Source organism: Puma concolor, chromosome A1 (genome assembly GCF_028749965.1).
Source record: "Puma concolor isolate L17-30 chromosome A1, mPumCon1.1.hap2, whole genome shotgun sequence".
NCBI lineage: Eukaryota > Metazoa > Chordata > Mammalia > Carnivora > Felidae > Puma > Puma concolor.
In genome coordinates, this window is record NC_141667.1 from 25663554 (window position 1) to 25683136 (window position 19583).

General features: G+C 39.5%; 1 protein-coding gene across 7 annotated transcripts in view; it reads right to left on the bottom strand.

Moving 5' to 3' along the window:
- The window catches only part of DROSHA (drosha ribonuclease III), a 127871-nt gene that overhangs the window by 107521 nt on the left and 767 nt on the right, over positions 1-19583 (bottom strand). For 3 of the 7 annotated variants that reach the window (XM_086676407.1, XM_086676415.1, XM_086676402.1), the window contains exons 2-8: positions 19051-19178; positions 18121-18186; positions 16290-17123; positions 11827-11919; positions 5540-5650; positions 5075-5306; positions 1645-1786 (exon numbers count right to left, since the gene is read on the bottom strand). In XM_086676407.1, the coding sequence (XP_086532533.1) occupies positions 1645-1786; positions 5075-5306; positions 5540-5650; positions 11827-11919; positions 16290-17123; positions 18121-18140 (1432 nt within the window). In that variant the 5' untranslated portion in view covers positions 18141-18186; positions 19051-19178. The remainder of the gene's footprint in view (positions 1-1644; positions 1787-5074; positions 5307-5539; positions 5651-11826; positions 11920-16289; positions 17124-18120; positions 18187-19050; positions 19179-19583) is intronic. The other 4 variants (XM_025923756.2, XM_086676412.1, XM_086676417.1 and 1 more) reach the window with 3 other exon arrangements.

Below are 19583 nucleotides of genomic sequence, written 5' to 3' on the forward strand. Positions count from 1 at the left end.
CTGATGAGCGGGTAAGAGGAAAAAAATGCAAAGGGGGCACTCAGGCAAAAGCATGGAGGGAGGAGCACAAGCACTGGACAAAGGCCCCACAGAAAAATACCAGGAGGTAAGGGGTTTAAGTGTCACAAACGCCAGACTGAAGGTTCTGAGTACCAGACTGAAGATTTTAAATTATTTTCTCCTCCCCATAGTAGCAATAAAAGATTTTAGTCCTTGAAAGTGACTGGATAAAAACAGACTAAGGATTATGATAAGTGATATAAGCCAGTCACAAAAAGACAAATACTACGTGAGTCTACTTCTATGAGGTACCTAGTATTCATAGAAATAGAAAGTAGCATGGTAGTTGCCAGAGGCTAGGTGGAAGGAGGGACTGGGGAGTTAATGGATACAGAGTTTCAGCTGAGCAAAATGAGTTCTGGAGACAGCACACAATGTAAATAGTCTCAAATACTACTGAACTGTATACTTACAAAATGGCTAAATGGTACATTTACTGTTCTGTGTATTTTACCATAATTAAAAAAACAGACCTAGGGGTGCCTGAGTGGCTTAGTCGGTGACTCTGATATCAGCTCAGGTCATGATCTCATAGTTTGTGAGTTTGAGCCCCGCACTGGGCTCTGAGCTGACAGTGCGGAGCCTGCTTGGGATTCTCACTCTCTTCCTCTCTCTGCGCCTCCCCTGCTCATGTTCTCTCTCTCTCAAAATAAATAATAAACTTAAAAATATATATATTTATGAAAAAACAGACCCAGAACTTACATTACTCCTACAAGAGATTAACAGTACATCACAGTAATAAAACCCAACCCCGACATGGTTGGATTCTTGAGTACTGCATGAGATAGACGCTGTTCATCCTCCTTTTATAGATGAGAAAAGTAAGGCATGGAGAGAATGAAATCACTTGCCCAAGGTCATATAGCAAGTGGCTGAGCAGGAGTCTGAACTGAGGTTCAGTCGGTGCTTTTACCCACCATGGACGCTGCCTCTCAGCTGGGAAAATGAAGGTGGCAGATGAGAGCCAGAAGACAGGGAAAAGGCACAGGGAGTGCCTGATCTATGAATGGCTTTCTGTTAGGGGCTAAGGCTGCAAAGTGGTGAAAAGCAGTTTCTATCCTCAAAGATCTCAGCATCTACTTGGAACCTCATAATACACATGAAAAAAAAATAGATCACCACATGATAAAGTTATGGAAACTATCCATATGAGTTGAGAGAAACCTTCAATCAGAACTGGCCTACAGCTGGCATTTCCTCATCAAAGCAGGAGCTCCCTAGCAGTGGAGAGAGCCACAAGGGAATGCCTGCCCATTAGAGGCACAGGTGACAGGGAATAGACTCCTGCTTCTGGTGGAGAGGCTGGACTATGGTGCTGATTCTAAGACTGGACAGTTCTACAAGGGACACAACTGTTAGCATGCCTTACAAATGAGATCGCTTATGTATTCTGAATGCAACTAAGGAAAAATAAGATCAAAACAGAGAAAGTTCTACTTTTATATATATTGCTACTATAGTTAAGGAAAATAAATGAAAAAGAGGAAATTTCAATATACGACTCTCAAGAACATATCCCCAAAGCCAAGGTTTAAGCAGTAACAGGAGCACAGGGCCTTGGTCTCGTAACTTCTAACTCACCCAAATCTTCATCTAGCTTTGTCTTAGGAGGCTCCCACGGAGGTCTAGCAGCTTTGGCCTTTTCTTGCCTACTCCCCAGTTCTTCCTCAAATTTGTCGTATAAGTCACGGAGCCTACTTGTTCCAACCACAGTAGAATCTCCCTTTGAAAAATAAAGAATCAATATTAGGAACTACATTAGTAATAGCCATACCAAAGATACATACAACCTCACAAATAATCAAGGATTTGTAACAGCAAGATGCCATTTCCTTCAATTTAACAAACATTTAAAAACAAAATGGCCAATGCTGGCATGGGTGTTCTGAATCACACACATTTATGGCTAACACAATCTTCAGGAAAATGTACTTGCCAACATTCAGAAGAAATATAAAAACTGTTCACCTATGCCTTTTGATATGAAAAAATAAATCATGACCCCCGCCACCCAAGAATTCATGATATCTGACACTCTGCTAGGGAACATACATTTCCCCACTACTGAAAATCACTGATAGTCTATCTTCCACATCAACCCAATGATCAAACATAAATATCCTTATGGAATGAAGAAGTCACAGGAGTAAAAGGCACAGCATAGGGAATACAGTCAATGACATTGCAATGGTGACATTGGCATTGCATGGTGACAGATGGTAGCTACACTTGTGAGCACAGCATAACAAAGATGTTGAATCACTATGTAGCACACCTGAAACTAATGTAACATTGTCAATTATACTCAAATAAAAAATTTTTTTCAAGAACATAGATCCCCTCCTCCACAAATACACCCTATAAAACACAGGAACACAGACACACACACACACACATACATGCACACTCACGTGCACACACCCATACACCAACACACCCACACTCCACAAACACAGGATTCTACAATGCATTCCTAGAGGAAACTCTCCACTTTCCCCCACTCTCTCTTCCCAGGATGAAATCACTTTAAATGTCCATATTCTTCAACTTAGTAGTTTCCAAAATGTAAAGACCAGACCTATCAGACAGAAAAAGCAAATTAAAGCAAATCATAAAATCTGCAGTTATCCCAAAAGAGGATAATTGCTTTTCAAAGCCCCAGCTCATTACTGACACTGGCAATGCGAGGACAGCTGACATTCGTGCCACCTCTCTGCACCAGATGACAAAACACAAAGGCAAATGTTGGGCTTAGTTTATTAGCCTTCCTTCTACACCAATTTTAATATACTCATAAAATATATAAGGAAAAAAACTGCCTGTGTAAACTCTTTGAACCTTTGCTATTTTATTTTGTTTTAAGAATAATATCCATGGCAGCCATTCTCCTTTTCTTCTTTGCTAAAAGAACCATGATTCCCTTCAGATTTGGGGTAGAGAATTCCTGGTCTTAGGAAAAGTGGGTTTAGAGTCCCCCTCTGACCCTCAAAGATGTCCCTGCCTTAACACCCAGGAACTGAGTATGTTACCTTATGTGGCAGAAAAAACTTCGCAGATAGTGATTAAGGTTACAGACTTTGAGAAGAAGATATTATCCTGGATTATCTGGATGGGCCCAATCTAATATGAGCCCTTAAAAGCAGAGAACCTTTCGAAATGGAATCAGAGGTGCAAGGGAAGAAGAGGCTGGAGATCCTCAAAGCACAAGAGACACGCGACCTGCACTACTGGTTTTGAAGATGAAGGAAGGGACCTATGAGCCAAGGGATGCACATGACCTCAGGATGGTGAAAACAGCCTTCATCAGCCAGCCAACAAGGACGCAAGGACCATCCTATAGCCACAAGGAACTGAACTCTGCCTATAACCTGAATGAGCCAAGAAAACAGATTCTCTCCAGAAAGGAGCACAGCCTTGTTTGATTCAGCCAGCAACACCTAAGTTTGACTTCTGACTTACAGAGCTGTGAGATAATAAATGTGTGCTGTGGTAAGCTATAAAGTCTGTGGAAATTTGTTATGGCAGCAATGGAAAATGAAGCCCTGGGAAAGACATATGATACAGTTCTGGGGAAGGAATAGAAGGAAAGATCCATGGGTACGCTGGGCCCCACACAGCACTGCCCTTGCATCCTGTGTCTGGACAGACGTGTGTAAGAACATGACACCTGCAGTCACCCTGCAACTCACAGTGGATGCTCCAAAAGCAGCAGATAGCAAACTAGAGCCAGCTCTGCCATCACTGAGCCACTAAATGTACACCAGCCACCACTTCCTTCCAGACAACTTGTTGAGAAAAACAAACCTGGCTCACAGTTTAAGTCACAATTCGTCAAGTATTATAATTTACAAACATGCTTAACCAACAGATACCTTCTTTCCAGGACTGTTTTCAGAATTAAGTAAGATATGAGAAGCACGAGTAAAGTTGCACCATAAAATGCTCAGCATGAGCTTTCCCTTTCCTGTATCACATGAACCATGACTTAAAACCCTGCTCTAATTTATCAAGTAAAATATCACAGCATCATGAGATTTCTCAAATTCTTTTTCCCAAAGACAAGAGAGTCTACTTTTACGTTCTCTACAGATAAGAGCCCAAGCCAAGTAGAAGCTATTTCCACAAAATTCCAAACAGAATGTTCTTTTATCTAACCCCATACACAAAATCTACCATCTCCAACCACTTACATCTCAGACCTATAGACGATCATTCCTTCACTCATCCATCTAATCAATGAGCGTCACTCTGTGTCTACCCTGTGGCAAATAGGCCTAAATTAATGGGATGGAGTCCTAACACCTACCTGGAGAAAGAGAGAGACTAAACAGAGAGTGACCAAAAATAAAATGAAGATAAAAGATAAAAAAGGCAAAAGAAACAAGTATACGAAAGAGGAAGTCATGGAGTCTGACACAACAAAGACTCCACATGGGCTGCGGAGCCCAGGAACCTCCCCTTGAGCAGCCTGTGCACAGGCTCTCTCAAGAGCCCATGAAGGGTGATAACCCCTGCCATTCCACAAAACCAGCCAATATGCATGGGAAACTTCCTGTGGTTATCTCTGGTCAAGGTCAGACTTCTAAGAGACAAACTCAAAGTCTTCCTTATTTCCCATGTTGGGGGGGAAATGTACATACAAACACAACCACAAACTGCATAAAGCAGTTATGTGTGAGAACTTAGAAAACCACCATTATCAAGACTAACAGTGTTATAAAAATGCAGAACGAAGAGATACTTTAATCTACCGCACTCTTGCCTTTGGTTGTGGAAGACAGCTTTGGTCTACAGCAGTGATTCTCCACCGGGGAGAGGGGTGGAGGGCATTTGGCAATGTCTGAAGACAGCTTTGGGTTCACAACTGGGGAGTATCCTGTGCACAGAACTCAAGAGAGGCTGCTCAACATCTTACAATGTACAGGATGGCACCCACCACAAAGAATTACCCAACTCCCAATGCTGAAGGTGCCAAAGTTGAGAAACCCTGGTCATCGCTTCTCAGACCTACCACCTGATCCATGGGGTCACTCGAGTAGTAGTTTTCTGAGTGGGTGCATCGAATCCACACCGGCTTAAGAAGTTCTTCTTCCTCCTCCTCATTTTTGTCAGGCAGTGTCTCCTCTGGCTCTTTTTCCTTCATTGAGGTATAATTCTTCTCTTTGCCAGAGCTCTGGCTGTCACTCCATCTGTCTTTTTCTTCCTCCCAACGAGCTCTCTTTTTCTCCCTACTTGGGGAGCGACTTTAAAAGGAGGTAAAAGAGGCTAATTATTTAAAATGTTCTTATGTTGTAAGATTATTCTATTTCACCTGTTTAGTTCATTTTTTCACCTAAAATAAAAATGCCATACCAAATCAACATATTTACTTTTGTTAAACCAGTGATTCCCAAACACTAGTCTGGTGGCATCAGAATCACCTGAAGTTAGTTGTTTAAAAATACAAATTCCCAGGCCCTACCCCAGATCTACTTACTGATTCACAGTCTCCGGGGGTGGGGCCCAAGAATCTGTATTTTTAATAATCTCCCCAGGTAATTCTGGTGTGCATCCAGCAGGTTCAGGGACAACTGGAAAACCATAACTCCTAGAAGAGAAAGATATTTCGGAAATATTTGAAAATCTCCACATATGGACAATCTCAGCAATGAGAATACTACTTTTGAATCCTCCACAGCTTGCTTTGCCAAGGGGTAAAAAAAAGGCTTCACAAAACACAGTCTCAATTTGGCCATAAATTTAGCTTGAGGACCATAATCTAAGAGAAAATCAGTTATATCATCCCTAACCATCTCTCTGGAAGCTCAGACTTGGGTTACTACTTAGTGAACCACCACTCTGTCTAATTCTGATCCCTGCAAATACTGATATTAATTCATTTAAAAAGGATAAAAACAACTCGCTCTCCTTGAATTTCTAGGGCTTAACATGTGCAAAGGCCTATCCTATGGATGTGTTTAGAGAGAAAAACCTAAAGGACAGGTTTTAACTTGACACCCAAAAACTTAAATGCAACCATACATACCCTGAGAATCTAGCCAAGGAGAGAAACTGTTGTATTAGTATTATGGTAGCATCCTCTGCAGCAACACTAACAAAGTCACTATTATCCAAGAAAGCTCACATCTGGATCAAAGTCACAAATTAACTATTCTCATCAACTCTACCACTAACTTCTAACTTTATGACAGGGAAAGTGTGAGTATGTAGGTGTGTATACATCGAGGGGGAAAGGGTGGGTAATTAGATTATGTATTGATTACTTATTGATATAACTTCTAAATATTACATTTTGTTACCAGAAAAGTTACTGTAAAGTAAAATATACATACGCCCACTGTAGAAAAATAAAGCATTAACAAAAAAAAAAACAAACAAACTCGTCATCCATAAAACCACTAAGAAATAACTGCTATATTTAACAAATGGGTTAAAACCTATAAATATGACAATATATACATAAAAATACACACATTTAACAACAACAAAAAAGCACACAACTCTATAGCTTGCCATTCTCAAAAGAAATCAGGAATACCCTTCAATAAGCATCCATTCCTGAACCACTTTTAATAGGTGCGTATTATTGATCTACACATGTATGCCATAATTTAACAAATCTGATCATAGTCATTAAGGTTACCATTTATTTTTTTTGTCATCATAAACAATGCCACTGTGAACACACCTGCATTCTCTGCAACCTGTCAAATTATTTCACACAAAGAATGTGTACTTTTTTTAAGGCTTCTCTATAGATAGGTAGTACTAGTCTAGACTAAAATCAAAACCATATGGGAGTTCCCATTTCTACACATTCTGTCAACATGACTGTTTTTAATCTCTGCCATTCCAATGAAAGAAGTGTCTTATTTAACTTGCAATTTTTTTTATCACTATTGAAATAACGTTTCATGGTCACTTCATTTATGAACAGCCGAGTCATATGCTATGCCAGTATTGTTAAAACTAGGAGTACAGTCTTTTTTATTTATTGAAAAACTTTTTTATTAAGATAACTGCCCTTCTGGGGTTCCTGCGTGGCTCAATCAGTTGAGCGTCCAACTCAGCTCATGGTCTCATGGTTCGGAGTTCAAGCCCCACACCGGGCTCGCTGCTGTCAGCACAGAGCCTGCTTCAGATCCTCAGTCTCTCTCTCTCTCTCAAAAATAAATGAACATTAAAATAAATAATAAAAAGATAACTGCCTTTCTGTCAAATGTAATGTAACCTTTTTCAGTTTTTTGTTTTCCTTTTAATTCTGTCTATTGCTACATATGACTTACATGGCCAAACCTAGAGATCTTGTTTATACTGCCTGCCTTAGTGTTATGTTTGGAATCCTTTCCCATCCCAAAATTAAATAAATATTTTCTATTTTCTTCAGTTACTTTTTAACATTAAATTTTTTTATTCTACCTCTCTAAGATATAAGGCATAAATCTAACTTTAGTTTCTTCCTCCATGTTTTGTCAATTGTCCCCACATCAGTTTCTCCTCTGATTTGAAACAATTTTATGACAGAGGTAAATTTTTTTATATATACTTGAATGTTGCTCAATATTTGGAATATTTTATACCCATATCAAATTGTTTTAATAATTATGGGTATAGAACATTTTAATTTTGCTCAAATATCCCTGCATTATTATTTTTCATTATTCTCACTTCTATTTTAAATCATTATAAAGTTTAAAAACCCACAGTTCAACTGAAGTTACGTTACACTGTACATTATTTTGAAGAAAACTGGTATTTTTACAACACTGTCTTCTACTTCCACTATGGGAATACAGCATGCCCTCCATTCATTTACGTCATCTTGTCATCAGCTACACTGATAGTTTTCTTCACACTGATCTGTATTTTTTAAGCTTATCAAGATATTTTATTTTAATTAAAATTTCTGTAGTGAACGTATATTTTTTCCCCATTACATTTTCTTAGGTGTTTCTGGTATTTAGGAAGGATATTAATTTTGATTTTTTTTTGTTTGTTTACAACTGTCAACTTCAGTGAATTATTCTCATGGTTTCTTAGCTGATCCTCTTGAATTTTCCTGCTAATACCATTAGCTAATAATGGCAACTCTTAGCTCCCACTGGTATGGCTTGGTTTGTATGTTTATTTTAGTGCTTACTGCAAGCCTGGCACTCTGCTAAAGCATTTTACTGACACTCACATTTCACCCTTAGAAGAATCCTATGAGGCAGATATGAACATCTCCTACAGAGGAAACAGAATTAGAAACTGCATCACTTACCCATATTCCCAAGCTATTAAAGTGGTAGTTAAATGCTAATATGGTTGTCTAACACAGACATTTTGACCTGTACTAAAAGCCCATGAAATGTTTACTATTATTGTCAAGAAACATGGGCAAAAATATCCTCACTCCATTTCTCTTAAGGCAGGTGTCTTGAATGATGGATGGCCAGGGTTGTCTGCTGTGAATATCAATTAATGTTCTTTTTCTTTTTCTTTTTAAGATTTTGAGAGGGTCATTTCAAAACAGGGGCAAAACATCTTTTTTAGCTAAGTGTCTCAGGCACTCCAAACTTCAAAATTCAAACTACAAATTGTTTCTTAACAATAAGTTATAGTACAGGCTATGATAACTTTTCTTCCTTTGCAGTATGTACATCTATGATTTTAATTTTCTCATCCACTGCATTAGTTGGAACTCACAGAATCCAAGTTTCTGCCTTCCCCACAAGCTACTGGGCACAGGAGAAGAAAACCACTAGACTGAAGATGTTTCCAGCACTCTACATTAAAAATCACCAACCTGAGGGGCGCCTGGGTGGCGCAGTCGGTTAAGCGTCCGACTTCAGCCAGGTCACGATCTCACCGTCTGTGAGTTCGAGCCCCGCGTCGGGCTCTGGGCTGATGGCTCAGAGCCTGGAGCCTGTTTCTGATTCTGTGTCTCCCTCTCTCTCTGCCCCTCCCCTGTTCATGCTCTGTCTCTCTCTGTCCCAAAAATAAATAAACGTTGAAAAAAAAAAAATAAAAAAAAAAAAAATCACCAACCTGAAATGGGTCCTCAGTAATATCTACCAACACAGTGTCTGGCTTTTTTTCCTACCCTTATCTCCTCTTCAGGCCCTTTCTCACTGAACAAACTCTAGCTAATCTCATCTATCCTTGGCATTTAGTATTTCCAGCTGGGATCTCTTTTCTGGGCTTTACACCTGTGTAACCAATAAACTGCCACACAACTTCACCTGGTTGTCTCACAGATTCTTATATTCCACATGCCCAAACTGTACTCACCTTGCATCTTTCTTAGTGCTCCCCACCCCCAGTGGGGGCCACCAGATCTCAGGTGCTGACTGCTCTTCCCTCACCATCAGTTATCCTACTGACTCGATCTCACACACACCTCTCAGTTACTTCTACCGTTCCCCGTTACCACGGTCACTGAGCTGATGTAGGCATAATCACTTCTTGTATGGATCACTACAAAAGCTGTCTAAACTTATTTCCCAAGCTCCAGGCTTGACCCTCTCAGAGCCACTTCTCCACACTGCAACCTTCCCATGTGCTCTTTTTTCTCCCTTCACCATCCCCTTCTCTAATGCATTCCTACACACACTTCAAGTACCAATTATTAAAAAGGTAAGATACCAATTTCTCTACCAATTTCTCTGACTACCCAAGACTGAGCTTTCGCTGCTGTGTTCCCAGAGCCACATGTAATTGTTCTATCAGAAGTACTCCTCATAGCACTTAACTTTCTTATGCCTGTAAAGTGGGGACTCTTGTGAATGTTTTCACTCACACCAGTACAATACCTGGCACACACGAGAATGCGCTGTTTTTCATTCACTTCAAGAAGAACTGAATTGTATAACATTCAGTTATACAATGTTAGGTGACAGTGATAGGCAATGGGGCCTCAATCCTTTTTCTAACTTGTATGGGAAGGCCTGAAAGGTTTCAACATTAAATACGACTCTTCTGAAATGGTATCAATCATATTCATAAGATAATATTCTATGAGTATTCTAAGAATATTCTATATTCTTTTATCATGTTAAAAAAGTCTGCTTTTATGCCTAGTTTACCAAAGTTTCTATTTATAAAAGGATGCTGGTTCTATTTTAAATATCTAATAGACAGGTACAGAGATAACTCTACAGATTTTGACACAAAGAATTAATTATAGATGTCCTGATACTAACCTATTTATCCATGCAATCTTGGAATAAACTGTTACTTTAACGCACTACTGAAAATTTTCATAGCCATATTCATAACAGATTGTTTTATAGTTTTCTACATTGGGTTAGGTTTTGTCATCTCTGTTTTCCCTTCCATCTTCATCAGTATCCTAGAACAGTTTAATACATTTTTGGAAGTGGTAAAAATCCAACTTTTTCCATTTTTTCCGTAGTTATTAGCCTATTAAAACTTTCTGCTTGTGTGAAGTTTGTAATTTTTGCTTTCATAGAAATCAACCCATCACATCCAAGTTTTTAAATTTTGTAAATATAGTATCTGTACTTATACCAACATATTATACTTTTTAAATCCCCTTCATTCTTATGATACATTCTTTCTTATACCTAATGGAATGTATGTTTATCTTTTCCAGATTTGCCACTTTTTGAACTGTATAACCTTTCAAAGAAGTCTTGCATTTATTTTCAAATATTGCTACAGTATTATAGTTCTTTTTCCTATTTCATTAATTTCTTTTTATCTTTAAATCCTTTTTTCTGCTTTTCTTATACTCTACCAGTTTGTAGAGCTAAGTGATCAGACAGTAATTAGATATGCATATTTATACATATTAATATAACTTTAACCTATACACACACACACACGCATATATATATACACACATAGTTACCATTCATTTGGCACTAACTTTGGACCCAGTTCTAAGTGTTTTTACATGTATTCTCTCAACATCTCCTTACCATGCAAAAAGGCAAGTAAAACTGCTCTTATTTTAGACAAAGACATTGAGGCTTAAAAAGGTTAGATAACTCTGCCTAATATCCAAATTGGGAAAATAACTGACCCCAAATCTGTCAGATTCCAGAGTGCTGTTTTTAATTACCATTACATAAGACCATGATTTTACCTCTCAGTATAGAACTGGTTACACCCTGTAAGTTTTGGTTTACAACAATGTCAATGTCGTTCTTCTAAATAAAGTATGGCTGCAGTTTTACTCTTTTTTTTCTGAAACAAGTAAATTTGAGAGCATAATTATGAATTTCCAAGGTTTCTTTTTAAAGCCTTGAATTACTGGAGTGCCTGGGTGGCTCAACTGGCTGAGCATCCAACTCTTGATTTCAGCTCAGGTCATGATCTCACGGGGGTTCATGGGTTCAAGCCCTGCGTCAGGCTCTGCACTGATAGCACAGAGCCTGCTTGGGATTCTGTCTCTCCCTCTCTGCCCCTCCCCAACTCGTGCTCTCCCTCTCTCTCTCAAAAAACAAAAAAAACAAAAAAAACAAAAAAAACTTTAAAAACCTTGAATTATTAACATATACAGTTTTATAGCAACTGAGGTCAGAAAAAGTGGCTTGTATAATTTCTAATTTTTGGAAATTTATCAAAATTTTCCTTGTGCATCATCGATACATCTTGAAAGTAAAGGTTTTTAAGTTACTGGCTGTTTTAGCTTTTCATAGGGCATTTTGGACAGACTCAGGCTATTTTGAAGACTTGGTGATGTTTGCAGAAGCACAAAACCTAAATTCAAGGAGATAAGCCTATGACTTCTTTCAGTGTCAACTCCTTGCTTACCTTCCAGATCTCTTATACTCTTTTTTGTAGGACCTTTCCAGAGATGGTGATCTTCGGCTGTCCCGGTGCCTGTGTCTCTCCCGTTCCCGCTCTCTTAAAGGAATTAATACACAGAGCTGTTTTCAACAGAAAGACTCAAAAACACCATCTCTTTTCACTGAATAAATTCATCTTCTAAATAAATGGACCTCACCTAAGAATTTTTCTGGCACTATTCTCGATGGGACATTTTTATTCATCATTTATTAAAGGATAACGGAGGTTTTTTTTCTTTACAGAAGTTAACTAACTTGGACATTTTTTGTTGTTTTCTTTGAAGAAAGAAGTCATACTTGATGCTAAGCAACAGGGGATTTATCATAATCTTCTCTCCAGACCTTCCAAGCAGCCAATTCTTTTATGTAACCTATAGGTAAAACTTTAAAGGACTCTACTACCTAGTGATTGCTAGAAAATTCTAAATTTCATCCATCAAATAAATGTAAATTAAAGCTTTTATAGTAAAAATTAAGCTAAGGTTCTAAACTCTGAGGGCGCCCTAGTGGCTCAGTAGGTTAAGCATCTGACTTCGGCTCAGGTCATGATCATGCGGTTTGTGAGTTGGAGCCCCACATCGGGATCTCTGCTGTCAGCACAGATCCCACTTTGGATCCTCTGTCTCCTTCTCTCTCTGCCCCTCCCCCACACGTGTTATATCTCTCTCTCTCAAAAATAAATAAAAACATAAAAAAAAAAAAGGCCTGAGTTATAGTTCTAGGTATCATTCATTAACTGCCATGAGACTGTAAGTCACTTTACCTTTAAATAGTGTTTTACTCTGAAAACAACTCTAAATAGAGACACAGTTTACACAATGTAAAATAAAATAGGGGATTTTAAAACCTTTCAATGTAAAATGGGAATTTAGTAATAACAATAATAATGTCTGAGTCTATTTAATAAGTACAATGAAGATCTTGAACAAAACTGGAACTCTAGTGTGTGTCAATCACAACTAAGTCTAAGGGAAATAACCACCCCATTTCAGCATGTAAAAAAAATGTATTAGCCTGAGTCCAGCAAGAAGACTATAAAAATGTCTGAAATCAAAAATATCCCCCAACCTATAGCCAAATAGAAGAAATGTAAATACACTGAAAATCAAAACTTACAAAACTGATAGAAAAATGTAACTGTTTAGATATTAAAACAGGAAATGTTTTTTCACTTAAAGGTCACTCCCTCCTCAAGAAAGATTCCACTGAATGATACTTTTACCATATACATAAGCCTCAGGGACACACCAGCTGTCTAAAATAAAGTGGCCAGAGCTTGGGATTCTACATTCTTTATCTGATACAACTTCTAAAATTACAGTTTACTGGGGCGCCTGGCAGGCTCAGTGCGTAGAGTATACAACTCTTGATCTCTGGGTTGTAAGTTTAAGCCCCACAGTGCATGCAGAGGTCACTTAAAAAATAAATTTAAAAAATTACAGTTTACTTTTAAGCAGTAAAATCCCAACTAGTGAGTGGTAACACACAACAGATATGTGTACTGATGGCAGCTGAGAATAATTGCCAATAATAATAATTTCCAAATCAAACTCTATTGAAAGGACACTCTTGATTTTTGTTTGTATTTTAACATCTAGGCAATAGAATTTTGCATTTGAGAATGACACTTCTGATGATGACTGCTACCTCTGAGTTGGTATGAACTGAAAAGGCCAATTTGGTTACAAACCACATTAGTTAACACTATGTAATGAACCCATTTAGAGCAAGAAAAACAATGTTTGGGTTACTCTTCCAAAGACTCTTCCTTAGCTGCAGGCACTGAGATATATAGGTATATAATACTAGCTCTCTGATGGCTACACACTGTACTCAACAGGCCAGCTACGGGGATTGTTGTGCTCTAACACCACTCAGTTATAGGAAGCCATTGCACCAGTCCCACCACACTGCAAAACAGCGTGCTCAGTGCACTGCATCTATGGCTGTTTCTTTTCCCATTCCCCATAGTAATTTTGATCTTTCATAATAACAAATACATAGATCCACTTCTTCACAAACTTCCTCTAAAAACAGTTTGTCCTAAAACAATCTGGTAATTACTATTCAAGCACATTTTGGAGGAGAAGAAAAAGAAGAAAGATGGAATCTGAAAAAGGATGGACTGACTTATCCTAAGGAATAAGGGGACAAGTAGCCAGAGGACAGACTATAGAATTTGAATAAACTCAACACAATTTAATGCACAGATTTGTGAAGTTTTGGTTTTCTCCAATATACTTCTAGCAGTTACACTGGGACTTCACACACCCCACTTTTATTTCACAAAAACATTCCATATAAGACAGGTGACTGGCACTCTACGTAAGACCTCAAAGGGAGCCGATTATAATGTGTCCATGACACTGGGGCAGCTCCAGGACAAACACCCCCAAGGATGTTACAAAACAACTCCAACATAAATAAAGGCCATTTAGAAAGATGAGCTAACTGCCTAAATAGGTCCTTCACAGTAAAGGAGTTACGGTTTAGGATAACGAAGATTGGTGGTAATTCTCAGCACTTAATTTCACTTACTGATAGAGATCCTCAGTTGACAGGACATGAATTTCTTTAAACAAATACATAGCCCCAAATTAAAACCTGATGCAAGAATTTTTTTATGGAAGAATTTTACAGAATGTTTTACAGCAGAACCCTAAAAACTCCTCTAAGTGCAGCACCCCAAAAAGGAAAAAAAGTGCCTTCTAGAATGCTAAAGTTTGCAACAAAGTGTCTCCCCAGAAAAAGGATTATCATCACTGTAAGGTTTACAGAAAACTATTAACAAACACTTTTCAGATCAGATTTTCACCACAAAATTATAAAATAAACTATCACAGCCTCTGCTAATTAACCCATCACAGAATAATTAAGGACAAAATTGACCAGAGACATAACTCATGCTGAAAATATTTTTTAAAGTCCACCAACTTCAGTCAGCTCTGGCCCACCAGAAATCAGTCATCCCTGCAGGAAGCAAGTTCCCTTCCATCTTCCACTGGGCGTCAGGGAGAGGACACAACACATTTTCTTTCCAACCCTCCAAGCATTAGTAACTCCCTTCAGGACTGAGAATGACCACCACCACTTACTGGCAAAATGTTCAATCAGAATCAAGCCAACAGCCATGAGAAAAACATGGAAACCAAGAAGCAAAGTGATGCCACAGATTAGCACAGAAGTGCCACAGGACAATGAAGGTAAACACACCTTATGGGACAGAAAGAGAAGCACCACTACTAGCTCCACCTCTGGAAAACTTCAACGATACAAAGAGTTTGCCAAAGGTACAAATTAATTGGTACGATCGTTATCTACAAAAAATATGTAGATTTGTATTTTCCATCTACACCAATAGTTCTTAGACTTTTGAAGAAATAGATTCACACCACCTCGAGATTCTGCTGTAAGCTACCAATTTAATTACAGAAAAACATGCATACACATAAAATGCTGCATATTAATTTCAGAACATTTCTACAAACCCATCTATGAATCTCAGTTTAGAAATGCCTGCTGGAGGGGCACCTGGGTGGCTCAGGAGGTTAAACGTCCAACTTCGGCTAAGGTCATGGTCTCACAGTTCATGGGTTCAGGCCCCACATCAGGCTCTGTGCTGACAACGTAGAGCCTGGAGCCTACTATGAGTTATGTGTCTCCCTCTCTCTCTCTCCCCCTCTGCCGCTCATGCTCTGTCTCTCAAAAATAAATAAACATAAAAAAAAATTTTAAACAAAAAAAGAAGTATCTGCTGGAAACCTTACTTCCTTATATATGTACATATTTGGTCTTTTGGGGGAAAAAAACATGTAATCTGGAATAAAATGGTATTTTTAAAATATAACTTTCTTCACTATGAATACATTTCAATGCAACAAAACAGGTTAAAAGCTATTTTGAAAACTTTGATGTGTAACCAATGTCATTGCACTTTACAAGGAAACAAAACAAGAAGGCAATTACATACAATAAACTCCCACTTATCCTAAAAACCAGAAAGCAAGTTCTGCTTCACTACTTTGATTCCTAATTGGTAACATACACAGATCAATTCCAAAAGAACTCAGGTGCTGTAAGCTGACACGGTGATCATACAACAAAAGTAAATACGATAATGCAAAAAACATGCGAAAAATCTAATGAACTTTCATTAGATCACCATTAAAATGTCAGCTGTATTATACAGCGTAATCAGCTTACACTCACTGAAATGAGTTTACATTAATTTTGAAATGCTTTTCAAAAGTGGCTTTTTCTGACATGACAGTTGTCTCTCCCTCTTTAAAACAGCCCAAAACATGTATTCTTCCCTTTATAAATCAAAATGCACTGTTGAACTTTTTTGGTCTGGTTTGCGGAGAAACCCAAATGGCACATGTCTGGATCTCTGCAGTTCATTAAAAAACACATGTGTTTGTGCTTTACCTGCTCCGCTCATAGCTCCGGTGACGCGACGGCGTCCTCCCTCGGTCATAATCTGATCTGTAGCGGCTATCTTGTCTTCTCCTGTCAGGACTTCGGCCTCGTTCCCGCCTATCCAGGGACCGATGCCGCTCACCTCGCCCGTGACTGTGATCTCGGTGCCTGTGATCCTCGTAGTGCTTGAGCCTTTCTGGGGACCTTCTCTCACTGGGAGCCTTTGGGAGTGGGTATGGAGGGAGGTGCCTAAAATGAGGACTATTGCTGTTATTAGCACTGGGTGGGAAAGAACTGGGGTTGTTCTGGAAACTGTTAAAATTGGGAGGTGGGAAATTATGGTGTGAGTATCCTGGAGGGTACTGATAATTGACCTGCTGTGGCATGACTGGAGGTGGTGGGGGATGGGGCATGGAAGGAGGGGGCATCATGAAGGGGAAAGTGCCTTGTCCTGGAGGTGCTCCAGGGACTGGGGGGTTATTAGGACAGGGCATCGGAGGCGGCATAGGAGGAAAACAGGGAGGCACTGGGAAGGGGGGCCTCATCTGGTGGTTGGGGAAGGGGGGTCGTATAGGGCAGGGGGGAAGAGGGCCTTGTGCTGACGGAGGCATGGGTGGAGGGAAGGGTACAAAGTCTGGTCGTGGAGGGAGAAAACTGGGAGCTGGAGAGTTCGAGAATGTGGTGGAAGGGGCACTTGGAGGTTCGTATTGATATTGCACAGGAGGCTGCTGAGGGTGAAGTAGTCTCAGATTTTGGGGCCTGAAGGCTGGGGCTGAGGGTCTGGCTCCATGTCCTCCTCGCCCTCGGGGACACCCTCGTCCTGGGTGGAACGACATCCTATGACTTTGTGGGAGGAAAGAAAAAGAGAGAAGGGAAAAAGAACTAAAAACTCACCATAAGCTGGGTTTCACAATGCCTGATCATCTTCAAGAGCAACTGACAGACCCCTTCAGCCACAGGAATATTCCACCCATCTAACGTTGAGTTCTCTGTAACACCTCAGACTCCTCAAGGCCAATAAACCCCTCTTCCCCTGTCTCAATCCCTGGACTCCGTCACTCCCTAAAGCTGTTCCTCGAGAATGACCAACTCAACATCCCATTGTTTAAACGTTTGCTATTATGTCCTCGCTCAGGCTCCCCAAAAGTGTGAACTTTGCCATGTCATCCCACCCACACACCCCACATTTTCTCCACCTGCACCAGTATCTCCCCGTCTTCACCTTCCTCCACACTCAGCAGAGACCCTGCAAATTCAACATAACATGTCCCAAAAGGAATTAATGACCTTCCCCGCCAAGACAATACCACTGGCTCCCGCTTCAGTGTTGCCTATCTCAATAAATAACATGTATTGTTCCTCAAGTCATACACCAGGGAATTATCTGACAACTTCTCCTCCCTTATCCCCCTTAGCCAAAAATTTATTTTAAATTCCCATCACTTCTACTTCATAAATACTTCCGGAGTTCATCCACTTCACATCATTGTTTCTCCCCTGGCTACAATAATAACACCACTGCTGGCCTTTCTCCAATCACTATTACCAACCTACCAGGCCTTTGTCAGGCTCCCTGCTCTCACACTCTGTGCTTCTCCTTGGCAGCTCCTACAGTAATTCCAATTCACAATTAATTCCACCTTTCATGTTTGCCTGCACCTCAGAACTGTAAGTTCCATCAGGGCAGTCTGGATTCCTAACTATGTACATGGCCCTCATGAACACATTTCTTCCTCTCCCCACATATATAAATCCTTCCCACTCTCAGGACCCAGTGCCAGTGTTTCTCTTCTTCTCTCTGTTCTTCCAAAACCCCTGCCATGACTGTCACACTACTCACCACGTATTGCCTTGCATCATGACGTACTGTCTGGATACGTCACATCTTCCACAGAGAATATAAACTCTAGAGAACAGAACAGAAAGAATAGGGAGAACAGAAAGAATAAAACAGAACAGAGAGAACAGAAAGAATAAAATACACATAAAAATGTTTCCCAAACTGCTAATGTCCGCAATTATCTTAACATTGATTTTTGCATTCTCTAATGCACTTAGCATACTAACAAAATAACTTTGTAAACACAACAGTTATCCTTGATTTCATTCTCAACTCTTTCCACTGAAGAATTCTGTGAACATGAACGGCTTTCCAAATACTTAAGCTTCAGCAAAAGGTTTTAAAAACTAAATACATAAATATTAAGTGCAAAGAACTTTAATGCAGAAGCATCCTCTTAAAGTCTAACTAAAAGCTTTACCAATAGGCTTAAGGTAGATTTTCAAAAGGCTCACGAAAATAATTTCAGATTATATAGCAGTGCCAATCACTGTGCTTAATAACTAGTAGGCATGAAATATGGTCTGACTTATGATTATTATTCAGGCTAAGACCTTCATGATAAACCCAGGACCTACCCAGTTGATCTTGCCACCACAGGCTACTTATGGTTCACGGCCAATGGAATCAAATTCAAACTCCAAGTTTGGACCCAACTTCTTGCAGGCTTATCCTCCATTACCTTCCCTGTGAATCCCTATGATCCCAGATTTCCCCAGTTGCCTAACATACCAGGTGCTATCAGCCAGCTTGTTCTTTGCTCCCACTCTTCTAAAATTCCCTACTTATATTAATCTGCCCACTGAATTTTCATCTGCCTACAAATGCCACCTCTTCCGGGAAGCCTTGCCTAGTTCCCTTTAGAAAATAATCCCACTCCCCCTAGACTACCATTGCTTAGTCCATACTTAGTTCTTTTACAGCACTTACCAGAGACTGCCTCATATTATAGTCATGTGTGTACATTTCTAACTTCTCCACTAGGTTATTAGCTCCTTGAGGACATGGGTTGATTCATAAGTCATTTCTGTATCCTTCACAGCTCCTGGCAGAAAATCCTGCACATAGGTGGTCAATAAATGTTTACTATCTCACCAATGGCATATGTTTCTACTTGCTACTGTATATTTCCCTTTCACATATATCCGGCACAGATTTGCATTATCAAAACCAAAGAGTGGACCTTTTCACTGATTCATACAATATTCAATGAGCCTATACATGTCACAGGCCCCACAGACTCAAAGTTGAGTAAGACACACAGCCTGCAAGACTCAAGCTCTCAATCCACTTACAAATACATTTTCCTTAAATAAAGCAATAAACAAGAGAAAAGATTTCAACACAGCGTCTAGAGGAATACAAAGGAGTGTACTGAACCTAGAGGTGCGAAACGAACACTAACACTGTTGGACAGTGTGTAATAGTTATACTTTCAGGATTAGATCCTCATGGATGTTTCT